The 16,064-nt window shown below is 50.7% G+C and overlaps 1 protein-coding gene across 5 annotated transcripts; it reads right to left on the bottom strand.

The window, feature by feature from the left end:
• Positions 1 to 2,226: 2,226 nt before the first annotated feature.
• On the bottom strand, positions 2,227 to 15,919 carry Mtg2 (mitochondrial ribosome associated GTPase 2). 5 transcript variants are annotated; one of them, XM_075963297.1, is made up of 8 exons: positions 15,864 to 15,919; positions 14,553 to 14,661; positions 9,560 to 9,764; positions 6,021 to 6,168; positions 4,730 to 4,845; positions 3,902 to 4,120; positions 3,555 to 3,693; positions 2,227 to 2,751 (listed from the first exon to the last, which is right to left on the bottom strand). In XM_075963297.1, exons 3-8 carry the CDS (start codon positions 9,758 to 9,760, stop codon positions 2,357 to 2,359), a joined length of 1,218 nt encoding a protein of 405 aa, XP_075819412.1. In that variant the 5' UTR covers positions 9,761 to 9,764; positions 14,553 to 14,661; positions 15,864 to 15,919; the 3' UTR covers positions 2,227 to 2,356. The 5 variants fall into 5 exon arrangements, with proteins under 5 accessions (XP_075819412.1, XP_075819409.1, XP_075819413.1 ...); XM_075963294.1 differs by having other exon boundaries at positions 15,836 to 15,913; XM_075963298.1 differs by having other exon boundaries at positions 14,553 to 14,657; positions 15,864 to 15,909.
• Between the last annotated feature and the right edge of the window lie 145 nt (positions 15,920 to 16,064).

Below are 16,064 nucleotides of genomic sequence, written 5' to 3'. Positions count from 1 at the left end.
AAAAAAAAAAAGCTGCTGCTGCCAGATAACTGACCACCCCTGGGCCCGACTTATGGGGAGTCCAGTGGAGGTAAAGTCTGTGGGAACAGGTGGACTGGGCTGTGAGCAACCCGGGGAGGGGGGGAATGGAACTGTGTTGAAAATAGGTAGTGGAGATGGTTGCACAACCTTGGAAGGCTTACACACACGTGGTGGCACACTGTGAACTATTTGAAAACAGGGTCTCATGTAGCTCACGGTTTCAAACTGGAATTGGAACTGAGGATGTGACCTTGAACTTCTGATCCTCCTGCCTCTCAAATACAACAACATCATGTACCACCCCCATCACTACTTCACGTGTCTTGCTGCAGATGGAACTCAGAGCCTGGCATATGCCAAGCAAGTGCTTTGCCACCATGCCACACCACAGCCTGAAACAGTACAATCTTTGTTTTTCTTTTACGTGTATGGGTGTTTTGCCTGCAAGTGTAGTATGCAGTGTCCTTGGAGGCCAGAAGAGGGCACTGGATCATGAAACGGGAATTACAGACTGCTTTCAGTTTCCAGGTGGGTGCTGGGAACTGAACTCTGGTCCCCTTGAAGGGCATAAGTGTTCTTACCAGCTGACCTGCCAGCCCTTCCCTCCCCCTTCACTTATTTTGTGTATGGGTGTTTCCCCTACATGTATGTGTGCACTGGGTGCATGCAGCAACGGCATGACCTGCAGACACTCATCTGGAAGCAATGATGGAACCAGAGCCTGTGGGGAGGAGCCCTGCTTCAGAAACAAGCCTCCGGGGGTGGGGGTGGGGTCCCAGGATGATGAGCAAACGCGAGCATGGTTCTGGGGAAAGCTTTCTGGCGTTCCTCAGTAGCCTGTGTAACTGAGTCCGGACTGAGGACTGTTGTGGTGCCCACGACACAGCTGCTCTGAGGAGTCAGCCCACCCCTGGTCTCCAGGCCCTAGGGAGGCGTTCTGAGGTCTCCAGAGCACGGCGGCCGCAAAGATGAAAGCCAGTGGTGGATAATTAATGCTCTCAGGCCTGGCCTGACTACAAAACCCTTTTCGGTGGCCTGAAAGAGAAAGCCACAGACATGAGACCCGCCCTGGCCTCGCAAACGCAAGGACCTTTGAAATTATAAGACATTAGAATAAAGCTTTGCGGAAAAGGACCCCGTGTTCCAGCTGCAGATCACAACGGAATTGCTCAGGAAAGCTGAGGGCAGGATTGCTGCTGCAGCAGCCCCACCCCAATATCCAGAGGGACTCTTGTCCGTGTGCCAGAAGCATGACTAGCCTCACTCTAGGGCAGGAGTCCCCCCAAAAGATGGGCCTTTTTGTTTCCATTTGTCTCTTCATTGTACGTCTAAGGGCCACATTAGGGCATCGGCTTCCCTGGGGGAACATTCTGGGAATGTGGTCCCTAGTCTGTACCACCTGGGGTCACTCTCCAAAGTGCAGTGCCTGGAGGAGTAGAGGTCCCTCCTGCGGAAATAGGCCCGTGTTGACTCACAGGGCAGGGCAGAGCGGTGACAGTACCTGTCACCAGGGACAGGTCCCCTGCCATTCTCTCACACACCACGCTGAGCTGAGGCTACCTATCAGGAATAATGTCAGAAATTCAAGGTTCGCATCTCCCGTGGTTGACAACATGCTGGCGCATCACGGATGCACAGCCAGAGGCTGCGTGCCTGGTCGGATATTGGGTGCATTCAGTCGTGAAGCTCAAGGCTGCCTTGGTGTCCAGCCCCCACAGAGCTCAGCACAGCGTTCTGGGAACAACAGGGAAGGAGCTGGCCCTCGCTGTTTTCCTCAGTCAGCTGGCACTGGGGAACAAAGTATGGCCACGGCACCCTGCCTTCCTGACATGCTGGCCCAGTAGCCAGCATCGGGGCTCTGCAGGACCCCCACAAGGAGACCAAGGGCTGCTCTGTCGCAAATGCTGCCACGCATGAGAAGCCCAGCCATGGCTCTGCTGCTGTTGCGTTTGCCCAGGCTGCCTGGCAGCAGTGTTTGCTACTACCTTCAGCCAGCAGCACTGTCCTCCTACTAATGAGGTGTTAATTAGCACAAATGAGTCAACCTCAGCAAAGCAGGCAGCAAGGGTGACAGGCACACCAAGCACTGGGAGTCATCCAGGTACCAGGTGGCACAGAATACTCTATAGCCTAGGCCAGAGGGTAGGGGCAGTTTAGGAGTATGCCTGAAATTGGTGGGAAAACAAAGACATTGACACACTCAAATATTTGCAAGTACTTTCTCTCAGGTGCTAAAAGCTGCCCACATTTTACAACACGCTTGCGTTTGCTTCCTGTGACTGCCGGCCACTCCTGCCCCATGCTGGCCCAGGCAGGGCATGCAGCCCTGGGCCCACTACCACCTGAGAGGCTGGCGGCCCTGCTCCAAGTCGGCCTCCATGTGGGCATCGTGCAGGGCCTTGAGGTGCAGAAGCAGCTGCTCGAGGTTCTCTCCAGTCAGTGCTGACAAGGCGATGACCTCCTGCCCGAGGCGGGCCTGGAGCTGGGGCAGGTGAGCTCTGGCCTGCGGGATATCAATCTTATTTGCGACGATCACATGGGACCTCTCAGACAGGCCTTCTTCATACTTCTCTAGTTCATATTTTAAATCATCAACCTGAGTCCATGGCTCAGGTAAGGAAAGATCTACCACAAACAGGAAGAAGCGACATCGCTCAATATGCCTGAGGAAGCTGAGCCCTAGGCCCTTGTTCTGGTGTGCACCTCGGATGATGCCCGGGATGTCGGCCACTGCGGGAGCAAAGAGTTTAGCGTCAGGTCCAAGGTCATGTTTGGCTTCTCAATGCCACTCAAAACCTTGGGGTCAGGAGGCTCCTCTCAGGGAGACCCCTTCTGGCCCAGATCTCATGTTCTACAGCTGTCCTTCCAAGGAACACTTGAAACTGAAGTCATTCATCCTCCCAGGTGACTCAGCAGGCCAACCGACATCAAGGCCCTGCAGCCCCCGGGTCTGCAACATGCTCTGGAATATCTGGGTGACAGGCACAGTGGACCAATCTAATGAGCAAGCTTTACACATTCCTGTCTCCCAGGCTTCAAACATGGTTCAAAAATGGAGATGGCTCCCTACATTCTATGGCTAATTTGATTATGGATACAAATCACTATCGTGCACTTTGCAGATATAAAGTGCTGTACAAATAACCTTACCAGCAGGCTTGCTATTTTTAATGGGTACATTATCTTCTGGAAAAAAGTTTTCCTCTTAAAATGGTACAGGAAAGGCTTTTTAAACCACATGCTGTCTGCATGACGGATGCCGCCCAGCTCCACAGAGAGAGCGAGGAAGGCGAGAGGCAGCCCTCTCCTCAGGCTCAGACTCCAGATCACAGTTCCCAACCACAGAGATCAGATTTCCTGGCTGCGAGGGGAGGGGCTGATTCTGACAGAGAACAGACTCATTAAAATTGTTTCAATCAGGGAAAACAATGTCTCGTTTTAAGTGGGAAGCTAAATTCAGGGGTTACATAATTGCTCTCCTGAATCACTGGGCCATTTAAACCCATCCTCTGGCAGGGTTTTGGAGGATCTACCTGCTACCTGTTGGTGGCCTTCATAGTGAACGATCCCCACGTGAGGGTTCAAGGTGGTGAATGGGTAGGAAGCCACAGCAGGCTTTGCATTTGAAATGGCTCGAAGGAGAGATGATTTCCCAGCATTGGGGAAGCCAACCTAGAAGAGAAAAAGTAAAAGTGCTATGTGACCTCATGGAGGGACATGGCTGGCACAGAGAGAGACTGGGCTGGGAAGGGGAGTGTGCAGGCACCTGCTTGTCAGCAGCATACACAGGCGATGAATGAGAACTGCTGTCCTCTCCAGGTAGCAGCTGCCCCACCAGCAGGGACCCCCCCACCTCAGAGTGTGGCAGTCAGGGACCTACCATCCCAGCATGCGCCACTGTCTTCAGCTCCAGGTAGAGGACCCGCTCCTGACCCGGTTGTCCAGGGGTGCAAGTTACAGGGGCACGGTTGTCATTGGCCAGAAAAAAGCGATTTCCTTTTCCTCCTGCACCCCCCAGTGCAGCGACGTACTCATCCCCTGGGTGAGACAGGTCAGCCACAACCTCACCTCCCTCTTTCACCAAGGTACCCACAGGAACCTGAAAAGCATCATCATCATGAAGGTCTGTACCAGCTGGAAGAGGAGGGGACACTGCTAACTACTCTCCTTGTCACTACCACAAAGGAAACGTCCCAGCCCTGAAGAGATTTTACGGGCCTAGTCTTGTGCTTCATACTGCATAAATAAACTGTCATGGCAACACTTGCCTCTAGCACTCGGGGGCTGAGGCAGGAGGATTACAAGTTCAAAGGCAGCCTGGGCCACACAGTGAGGCCCTGTCACAACAGCAAACACCCGCCTAGACAAGGGACTCTTTTGAATGTTTCTATAGTGTCAGAATCAACAAAGCACCAGGGAACCAGCCCTGTGTGAGCATGCCACCCTCATCCAGACTTGGAAGGGGGTATGTTCTTGGCTTCCTCTTTAGGGTCAGAAGCAACATGGCACACCAGTGAAAAGGAGTCTGTGTGGGGTGTGACTCCTATGACAGACGGCTGTCCAGCTGCTGGCTATGGGGTGTGACTCCTACGACAGACCACTGTCCACTTGCTGGCTGCCTTCTGCTCCTACCCAGGTGCCAGTAGTCATCCGTGGACTCAGTGATAAGACCTAAGAGAATAGTGGCCATTCCAGCTCCTCAGCTCACCTGGATGTAGAGGATGGCACCACCTCGTCCAGAGCAGTTTTTGCTGCCACCATCTTCTCCACTGAAACCTTGATACCGGGACAAGACTGAGGACAAGGACTTCACTTGCCGGTCAACTAGAATGAGAACAGAATCTTCTTGTGTGTTAAGACACAGCCAACACAGCTGTCATGCAGAGAACAGCAGCCTCACACTTATTACCCTTGCCCTCCCCTGGCCTGGGCATATGGCTGGCTCCCTACACTCTCCATTATCCTAACCAAAATAGAATATGACCTTTTCTTAGACAGAATTTTATTATGCATCCTATTAGCCCTGGCTGACCCGAAACTTGCAACAGGAAGGCATCACCATATGAAGCAAATATGACTATCAGCAATTAAAAAAACAAAAACAAAAAAGTCACCTAAGGGGCTAAAGGGATGGGCCAGAGATTAGGAACATTGGCTGCTCTTCCAGAGGATCCAGGTTTGATTCTCAGCACCAATGGCAGCTCACACTGGATCCAGGAGATCCAGTGGCCTCTGTGGGGCACATATGTGTAGACACACAGACATGGATCCAGGAGATCCAGTGGCCTCTGTGGGCACATATGTGTAGACACACAGACATGGATCCAGGAGATCCAGTGGCCTCTGTGGGCACATATGTGTAGACACACAGACATGGATCCAGGAGATCCAATGGCCTCTGTGGGGCACATATGTGTAGACACACAGACATGGATCCAGGAGATCCAGTGGCCTCTGTGGGGCACATATGTGTAGACACACAGACATGGATCCAGGAGATCCAATGGCCTCTGTGGGCACATATGTGTAGACACACAGACATGGATCCAGGAGATCCAATGGCCTCTGTGGGCACATATGTGTAGACACACAGACATGGATCCAGGAGATCCAGTGGCCTCTGTGGGCACATATGTGTAGACACACAGACATACACTTAGGCGTAACACCCATACACACAAAATGAGAAAAATAAAAGAAACCAGCAAACTTCATTATACTATAAAGATGTCTGCGCCCAGCTCCCGGGGCATTCACAGCAAGCATGTGCGCAGTAGAACCCAGGCCCTCTGCTGCACTTTCTGACCCTGTTACATGTTATCTATCATCCAAAGTCACTCGCCTTAGTACACTGGTGATGAGCAGCCATATAATTTATAAAAATGATATCTATGCATCAGGGGTGAATGCAAATGCATGACAAGATAAGACAGTGGATGTTCCAACCACTAGTGAGGCTATTTTGTTGTCTCCTCCCCAGCTGCTCCCAGGGCACATGCCTCTCAGGATGATATGGCCACCATTTCCTCCATCCCCGCCATCAGGGCCTCCGAACTCCTTGCGGGGCTCACTGTGGAAACAGCTTATGCCGGAGCCTCCGTTTCCTCCACGGACCAGCACTCTCCGGCGATCCACAAAATGTCTTTTCTACAGAGAATATAAGGCACCCAGCGATGTCAGCAACCCTGAAACCTTTCCAAGAGACACCCATACACGTGAGTACCCCCTTGGTACAAGCTCCTCTACCAGCATCAGAGGCTAGCTATGCTAACATGGCCCTCACAGAGCTCTCCAAAGCCGCCGGTGAGGCCCAGCTCCCAGAGGTCACCAGCACCTGAGTGAGCCAATCACTGCCGACACAGTGGGTGTCTGGTATGGCATGCACACTTCAAAAGGGAACTCAGAAATTCTAACCTGGAGAGCACAGCTTGTTTAGGAAACGTTTCCTGAACAAAGTGTCCTTCCAGCTTCTTTCAGGCAGAATTACACTGTTAAAACACCAGCTCTGTCTTTACCAGTGGAAAATGCTGCTGCTGAGGAAGGAATGAGGTGGAGTTCTTGGACAGCGCCCAGGCTCTAGCTATGAGGAAAGACGACTCTCTAGTGGTAGGTAGCACCTGAGGGCTTGTGTATGAAATGCAGGAAGGGAGAGAGACCCTTCTCAGGAGGACTCTCTTTAGGCTCTCAATACAGTGAAAGAATAAGAACTAGCCAGCTGGGCTGGAGAGACTGTGCAGCAGTTAAGAGCACTTGCTGTTGTTGCAGAGAAACTGGTTCCAATTCCCAACACCCACATGGCTCACAAACCTCTGTAACTCCAATTCCAGGGCAGCCAAAAGCCCTCTTCTGATTTTTGTAAACAGCAGGTATGTTTGTGGCACACATACATACACGCTGGCAAAACACTCACACACACAGGGTACACACCAGCTCATCCTTCAGCTGGAGCCCCTCCTCCTTCCCAGCACTGGATTTTTAGAACATTTATTTATTTTATGTGTATATGTGTGTGTGCCAGACTATACGCATAGGTACCATGTGTGTGTAATGCCTGTGCCAGATCCCTGGGAACTAGAATTACAGGTAGTTGTGAGCTACTCTGTGGGTGCTGGGAACCGAACCCAAGTCCTCTGCAAGAATAATAAATGCTCGTAACGACGACAGAGCCACTGTACCAGTCACCAGGACTGGGTTGTTTTTAAGAAAAAGGACGCTCAGCCTGGCAGAGCTCAGCAGTACAGCATTCTCTCCTATTTAAGGTCCTGGATTTGATGCTTTGCACCACAAAAATAAATAAAAAGTCTCCAAAAAGAAACATCCTGGGATTCCTCGGCAGCAGAAGGAAAACCATGAGCTGCTACTTTGAAAAGATGTGGGTTTGTGCCGTGCCAACAAAGACTCCACCTCACAGGAAAAAGCACAGGCTGAACTCCAGGAAAGATTCAAAACAAGCATGAGCGGCCAGGAGGAGAGAGCCCTGGAAATCTAGGTGCTATGTCCCTCAGCCTGCCTGCCAAAGTTCTTTTCCCTAAGAAGCATGGCTTTTTCTCAGCTGCTCACCTAGAGACCCTCCACTAGGGGGAAATGAGAGAGCCCTAATGTGTAACTTCTTTAGTCAAAGGTTCTGGCAAACAGAATAAAAACTTTCTAAGGGCTGGGGAGAGTCAGTAAAGAGCCTCCATGCAAGCATAACGGCCTGGGTTTGATCCCCAGCACCCACATGAAAGTGCTGCTGTGGCCAGGGGTGGTGGTGCAGCCTTTAGTCCCAGCACTCGGGAGGTGTGGCCAGGGGTGGTGGTACACACCTTTAATCCCAGCACTCAGGAGGTGTGGCCAGGGGTGGTGGTGCAGCCTTTAATCCCAGCACTCGGGAGGTGTGGCCAGGGGTGGTGGTGCACACCTTTAGTCCCAGCACTCGGGAGGTGTGGCCAGGGGTGGTGGTGCAGCCTTTAATCCCAGCACTCGGGAGGTGTGGCCAGGGGTGGGGGCGCACACCTTTAATCCCAGCACTTGGGAGGCAGGGGCAGGCGGATCTCTGGGAGTTCGAGGCCAGCCTGATCTACAAAATCTAGTTCTAGGACAGGCACCAAAGCTAGAGAAACCCTGTCTAGGAAAACAGAAACAAACAAACAAACAAAAAACAAACAAACAAAAAAACCCCCCCAAAAACCAAAAAACCCAAAGCAATTTGAGCGCTGGAGTGGTGGCATGTGTCTGTACAGCAGAGACAGGGGCTCTCTGAAGCTCCCTGGCCAGCCAGTCGCTACAGCAAGACTGGAGAGCTCCAGGCCCATGAGAGCCTCTGACTCAAAGGAAGTAGACAGTGTTCCGGAGGATGACACAGAGATGTCCTCTGGCCTTCATATACACAGCGCCTGCACACACACATGCACCTACATACATTATACAGCATCTTGTTCAGTATAAACCTTAAAGAACTTAAACTAAAGATATACCCAGTCCCCAGCTTCAAAACAGAACTTGAATACTCAAAGACACCTAACTGCAAATAAATAAAGGAAATGTAGGTAAAAACACTTTCAGGAGAGCTGGGCAGGGTGGCACATGCCTGAATCCTCCCACGAGGGAGTGTAGTGGCATTTCAATTATATTTTAATAAGTAAAGCTTGTCTGAAGATCTGAGTGTAAAACAGCTCCCCTGGACAACCTTACAGCCAGCAGCAGTGACACACACCTTTAATCCCAGTAGCCACACTAGTTACCATAGAAACTGGGCAGTGCATGACTTTAATCCCAGAACTAGAGAGGATTATAAAATGGGAGGAAACAGCTCTCAGACAAAGTCTCATTCTGAGATTCCTGGAGGCAGGATCGCCATTTTGGACTGAGGTCGAGATAAGAGCCAGTGGCTGGCTGCTTTGCTTTTTGGGTCTTCAGATTGTTTTATTTATTAAAATACAACTGAAATGCCACTACATGGAGACAGGAGGATCAGAGTTTAAGGTCATCCTCAGCTCCACAGGGAGTTAAAGGGCACCTGGATGACATGAGTCCCAGTCTCAAAAAACTAAAATAAGGTTTTAGGGATTTACTTGCCTAGCATGCAAAAGGCCTGGCTTCTATCCCTAATACCTTAAACCAACCAATCAAATCAGTCCTAACTCCACTTGGCCATGACTCCTCCTGGGCTGCTGTGTTGCTGGCAAGGGTTTGGCACACAGGCCCCTCTTCAAGAGCTCCATGCAACCCTCAGTAGCACCGTGAGGGCAAGTCATGGTGGGATAAAGAATGCAAAGGCTGCGCTGCAGAGACAGCTGAGAAGTTAGGAGTACTTGCTGCTCTCCAGAGAGCCATGTTTGGATCACAGCACCCACACCAGGTAGTGCACAACTGCCTCAAACTCCAAGGGATCTACCCTTTACTCTGACCTCCACAGGGATGTGTGCACATGTGCGTGCATGCACGTATACACAAACACACACACACACACACACACACACACACACACCCACACACACACACACGAGAGAGAGAGAGAGAGAGAACTCAAATGTGTCTTCCCTAGGCTGAGACTCACCAGTTTTTTCTCTGACAGCGGCTTCTTTCCAGGGGCTTCCTGGTGCTTAGCGTGGTCCTGAATGCCCAAAGAGAGCAGTCGAGAAGATGCCTGCAGTGCATGGAGCTGGCTGGGCTTGAGGGCAGCCCACGTCGATGCAGCCCACTCTGAAACACCCAACACAGCAGAGGACCTTGCCAAGACAAGTCTGGTAGGTATCATAGCCCTAACAAAAGTCAGAAGGATCCAGTAAGACACTTGGGTTAAACATGAACTTCTGGCAAGAGCTGGAGCAGGGCCTGGCACGAGGCAGAATCCACGTGGCAGAATAGCATCAGGAAAAACAAGAAAACTGATGGACTGAGCTGGGGTTTGTGATGCGCATCAATCTGCACTCAGGCCAGGATCTGTGCATGCAGGATTTAGATAATTGAATCTCTTACAATGGTGAGTGAATCTCCCTGGAGAATGTAAGGTGCCTGCTTGTTGAGATTATTAAAAGGGAATCTAAACCTCAAGTCAGAATTTCTCCAAAGTAAAAATGGCCATTTGTTGAATTGTTATTGAAGAGTGTGTTGTGCTCTTGGGCAGCTTCTGTTAAACAGGAACACAAGAACACTGGACAACGGCAGCACACACCCAGACAAATGTCACCTTTGCCACTTTGCTGGGGACCTAGGGAAGGTCACACGGCTGTTGACTCAGCCTCCTGAAAGTGGAAAGACTGGGCAAGGACAGGCCAACCCACACTGCACGGTGTGCCCTGTGCTTCTGTCCTGCTGAGAGCACAATGAACGCATCTCGTGGTCTCGGTCCTCTGCTCCTGGGGACACAGCTCCCATCCTTTCAATTTCCTGAGAGATGAGAGCGATGGCAGCATCTGACCCAGAGCCACCGAGCCCCAGTGACTTCTGCTCTAATGAGGTTACATGGGCTCCTGCAGCTCCAGGGTGAGGACCAACTCCCACCACACACCCTGCACCAGGAAAAGCAGCTAGGGATGTAAAGGCACGCTTCCAAGACAGCACAAACCATGTGGGCACAGGAAAGCGGGGCTGCTGAATACACAGCACGCTGGGCCATACTCTGGCTCCACAGGGAGGGACACTCCAGTTCAAAGGCCTCTGTCTTACTACGTCGCAGGGACCTAGGGAGGCATCCTGATTCCTGCTCCTTTACCCACCACCACTTTATTAGTTTTATACAGGCACATCTTCCTAGGGCAATCCACGAGCTATTGGCAGTAGGGCCAGCAGAAGTTCATCCTGGAGTGCTATGGGTCTCAGCACCTTTCCATGTCCACAGCGGCCTCAGCCATGTCTTCCTCCAGCACAGTCCTGCAGACAGCCTCCTCTGGGAGCCCTGAACACGCATCTAGAGGCTGTGTGACACTGCTGTCCCCTCTGATGGATACAGCTGGGAGTATACAGGCACCTGGCTTCTCCCTCACACTCCACTTACACTTTTAGTCAGGTCTACACCCGTCTGCCTGCACACACACACGCATACACCTGCTGGAAACTAAAGTTCAGAGTGTGATGGCTTCAGTAAAAACGACCCCAGAGGCTTATAGGGAGCAGCACTATTGGGAGGTGTGTCCTTGTTGGAGGAAGTGTCACTGGGGGCGGACTGTGGCTCACTCTTCCTGCCGCCTGCTGATCTGGACGCAGAGCTCTTGGCTCCTCTCCAGATCATGTCAGCCTGCATGCCACCATGCTTCCCACCATGAGGACAATGAACTAAACCTTGCAACTGTAAACCACCTGGAATCATTAAATGTTTTCCTTTATAACAGTTGCAGCGGCCATGGTGTCTAAGACACATCCACTTGCCATGGTGTCCCTTCGTAGCTATAGACTCCAACTGAGACACAGGGCTACTCCTGCAGTCTAGCATTGACCAAAAGCTTTCTGTCTTGGTGACTTCCTTTCTCCTTATGGCTTTTCTTTATGTGTCCAGTAACCAGCCTAGCCTCATGGCCCATTCCCTCCTCTCCCATGCTGGGCTGCCACTTATGGGGATACCCTTCTCCTCTTACCCTTCTATTAAAGTGCCTCCCCCCCCCAAGACAGGGTTTCTCTGTGTATCCCCGGATGTCCTGGAATTCACTCTGTAGACCATATTATTACCATAATATTAAATTATTACCATATTTAATAAGTGTTGGTGTCCTGCCTACATGCATGTGCAGTACATGCATGTATTACATGTGTATCTAGTGCTTTTGGAGCCTTTAGAATTGGAGTTCCAGACAGTTGTGAGCTGCCAGGTGTGTCCTGGGAATGGAACCCTAGTTTTTGGGAAGTGCACAGACATACTTTTAACCACTGAGCCCTCTGAAAAGTTTTTCGTTTTTGTTTTCATTTCTACCAATGCCAGGGATTGAACCCGAGGCCCACATATCAAGGAAAATGCTCTACCCCTGAGCTACAAGCCCTGTCCAGGAAAGTATTGTTTTAAGTAAATTACTCTGGAATGACTAGACTTAGAGAGAGGTGACGAATACACTTCACATGTGGGACTCTGAGACTCACTCAATACCTTGTGTCAAATGGACATTATTTCTTAATATTGTTTTCTAAGACAGCATTCTCTGTGTAGTCCTGACTGTCAGAGATCCGCCTGCTTCTGCCTCCTGAGTGCTGAGACTAAAGGTGTGCACCACCATTGCCATTGCCTGGCAAACAAATGGACATATCTTTAAAAATTCAAATAAACAACAACAAACAACCCTACATCTCCTCAAGAAATTGCATTTTCCAGGAAACAATAGTCCCAAATTTTAGACATGGTAGTAGATTCCTGGTAAATGCTATCAAGAAATAACCCCAAATTTACACATACTAGATCACTGTGAGGTCAGTGTAGCCCAGAACCAAAACCCAGGTTTCACAGAAAGTAAAATAAGAGGCCAGTAACCAGCAGGGTCTGGTGTGAGAGCACAAGGCCACCTCTGCAGCTGGGTCTCAGCAAACAGAAGGGACGAGTGGCTAGGCCTAAGCATGCCATACTTTATGTGAAAGCATGAATGGTACCCGGGACTTAGGGGGAGGCAGGGATGCCCATGCTCACACCTGCAGACTGGCACTTTCGGATGCTCCAGTGGTCAAAGAATGAGGATGTTGTGGGGCAAGGGATGGCTCAGTGACTAAGAACGTGCACCGCTCTTGTACGGACCCAGACTCGGTTCCCAGCACCCATGTCAGGCGGCTTAACCAGCCTCAGTTACATAGTATGAGGTCAGCCTGAGATACCTGAGACCCAGCTTTAAAAACCAATCCACCAATCAAACTAAACCAAGCAACCGGCAACCAAATACTAGAGTCTCCTAGTGTACCACTTGCAGAATTCTGCCTTTTTTTTTTTAAAGTGGTTTCCAGGGATTAACTCATTCTGTCTACTTAAAAATTCTATAAAGCGCCGGGCGGTGGTGGCGCACGTCTTTAATCCCAGCACTTGGGAGGCAGAGGCAGGCGGATCTCTGTGAGTTTGAGACCAGCCTGGTCTACAAGAGCTAGTTCCAGGACAGGCTCCAAAACCACAGAGAAACCCTGTCTCGAAAAACCAAAAAAAAAAAAATTCTATAAAGCAATTTATTTTATTATCATCCCCATTTTACAGAGAAAGATACTAAAGCAAAGAGCAGGAATGTAACTTACCGAGGTCCTAAGGTAGTGGATGAGAGGGGTGGGGTGGAGTAGGAACACATAGGTTAAGGGGAAAAGCAAAATTCCCGAATCTGCTGTGGGCACCTGCTGGCCACTAGCAGCTAAATCTGCAAGGCACAGGCTGTCCACCATCCCAGCACTGGCAGAGCCAAACCCAAAGGTCAGGAGCAGCTGCAAAGCCACCTGGACTCGGGCCTGCGTTGGTGTGCTGGTTTGGTTTGGGGACGAGGTCTCACCATATAGCCCTCGCTGGCTTGGAATTCATAGAGAACTGCTTGCCTTTGCCGCCAAGCACTGAGACCAAACGTGTACCACCACAGCCCACTCCTTTCCAAATTCTCAATCTGTGTGCAGACTCTGAGTGATGTGGGTCCCTGCCAAGGAATAAAGTCAGTCTTCTTCCCGTTGCTGTTCAGCCTCTAATTGTGTTCCTAATGCTATTTCTGCACCGTCTCATCCAGTGTCTACTAGCCACCTGGGACTGGCAAAGTTAAAATTAAATAAAACGGGGCTGGGGAGATGACGCAGTAAACAAGAACCCTTGCGGGGTAAGCATAAGGACTTGAGTTGGTATTCGTTTGTTTACAAAGCTGGGGTGGATGTACCCATAATCCACATGCATGACAGGGAGCCTGGAATAGGACGATTCAAGGGGCTGCCTGGCTAGCTTCAGACTCAGGGAGAAACCCGATCTCAAGAGAACAAGGCAGAGAATGACAGAGCAGGATACCTGATGTCCTCCTGCCCACACAGGTGCACATGTGTGTACAATGGCACATTCACATGCATGAGCATGAACTCTCACAAAAAGAGTAAATAAAATGTAAGATTCCAGTTCTTCAGTGCCACAGGCCACAAGGGCTATACCAGGCAACAAAGCTCAGGACACTGCCATCATAGACAGTCTTAGTGGGCGGGGTCTACCCAGAGCACACTGCAGAGGGAGCCTAGAAGAGTGTGCTCTCTTCCCTTCTAACAGTGCCTCAACTGGGCCTGAAGCCTGACAGCCATTTACTTTAAGGCTATACAGCAGGGCTTTCACAAACAAGGAGAACGGACTGACAGTGTGAAGGGTTTTACATAATAGTCAGTTCACGGCTGCTATCCAGGATGCTGAGTTCCTGGCTACTGTCCACAAAAGGTATTGCCAGGCATCTTCTGTACTGATTGAATTTATTGTGTAGCTGGGATTAGAAACATGTCACAATATCTCCATTGAGAAAAAAAAAGCATCCTGGGAAGGGGGATATAGTTCCATTAGTAGAATGCTTGTCAGTCTAGCATGCACAAAGCGCTGGATTGATCCCTAGAGCCACACGAACCAGGTATGCCAGGCCAACACTTACCCGTGTTCTCAGCACCCAGGAGAGTAGAAAGATCAGAAATTCAAGGTCATCCTTTATTGCACAGCAAGTCCAAGGCCAGTCAGGTAGCCAGAGAGATGTGAAAGCCTGTCTGAGAGAGAGAGAGAGAGAGAGAGAGAGAGAGAGAGAGAGAGAGAAGCACTTGAGAAACAGTTCCATTTCTTGTGTTGTTCTTTCATAGGATAATCACTGGAAGCATGGCATACGCTTACCCAACACTTATCCTTCAACCTGGTTCATAGTACTTACAGTTAACTAACTTAATTCTAAGCATTTCATTTCCATTTTGCTGGAGGATATTAAATCCCACGGGGGCATTACTGTTTCTGCTACACAGTTACGCTTCATTAGATATATTTGTGATCTACTTCGCTTTTCATGTGGAAAATGTTTAGAAACTGGATTATTTTGTCACTTGACAACGCACATTACATTTTCTTTTTCACTTAATTACATGCCAGTCACAGGAGAAAAAAAAGTGTCCCTGCTGTGTGTGGTGGCATATGCTTTTAATCCCAGCACTCGAAGCCAGACAGGCATCTCTTGAGTTCTGGGCCAGCCAGGGTTACATAGGGAGAGCTTGTCTCAAAAACAAAACAAAACAAAAAAGCCACGTGCTCCTTCCAACTCTGCTGCTGTCTGGCGCTTGCCCTAAGGGGTCTTGTGGGGCTTTTCATTAGAGCAGACCGGAGGGACAACTGCCTCCTCCCCCAGCACTCAAGGTCGCCAGGAGGGGTTCCTGCGCCAGCAGGGAAGCCCCTGGCAGCTCCGGAACAACTGTTCCCTAGTCTAGTCCTTCAGGCTCCTGCGTAGGAACAAACTCCGGCCGAGTACCAGTACAGATGCATCTCTATCGGTCCTCAGTGAGCAGAATCTTCTTTACCTGATTTAAAAAAGAAAAAAAAAATGCTCCCACAAAGCAGCAGAGGCTGGGATTCAGGTTAAGTCAACTGCCGGAGGGAGGCAGCACACTGCAGCGCCTGCATCTTACAAGCGAGTCTCGACCCGGGGAGCGCGTCCATAAACGCTTTCCAAAAGACTGGGCGAGGGGCAGTTTCTGCCACTGCTTTCTGTTCACGGGCTCACTATGCTGGCTAGCCTGGCCTCGAACTCCTGGAAACCCTCCGGCCTCAGCTTCCCGGCATGCTCCGCCACACTCTAAGGGAAAGGGCACATCTTCAGAAACCAGCGTTGTGGGCTCGGGGTGGACCGGCCATCCCCACAGACCTCGCCACCCAGCCAGCCCTCAGTCTCAGAACACACACCGGGGAAAAACTCCACGCTCGCACCCACCGGCTCCGGGCAGCTACGCCATCCGGCCGCGCGACTGCTTCCGGGTCGAGCTCCGGCCGCGGCTGCGCAATGCACCAGCGCGCAGACGCAGAAGGCGCGCCACCGCCCCCAAGCCCGCGTCCCTCTGCGGGCGCCGACGGGCGGCTTCCGATCGAGTCTGCAGCTCCGCCGTTCAGGAGGCCGAGGCAGAAGGATCGCCGT

Source organism: Microtus pennsylvanicus, chromosome 2, assembly GCF_037038515.1.
Source record: "Microtus pennsylvanicus isolate mMicPen1 chromosome 2, mMicPen1.hap1, whole genome shotgun sequence".
NCBI classification, from domain to species: domain Eukaryota; kingdom Metazoa; phylum Chordata; class Mammalia; order Rodentia; family Cricetidae; genus Microtus; species Microtus pennsylvanicus.
Note: the sequence above shows the minus strand (reverse complement) of the source record. Positions and strands in the feature narration are given on the sequence as shown.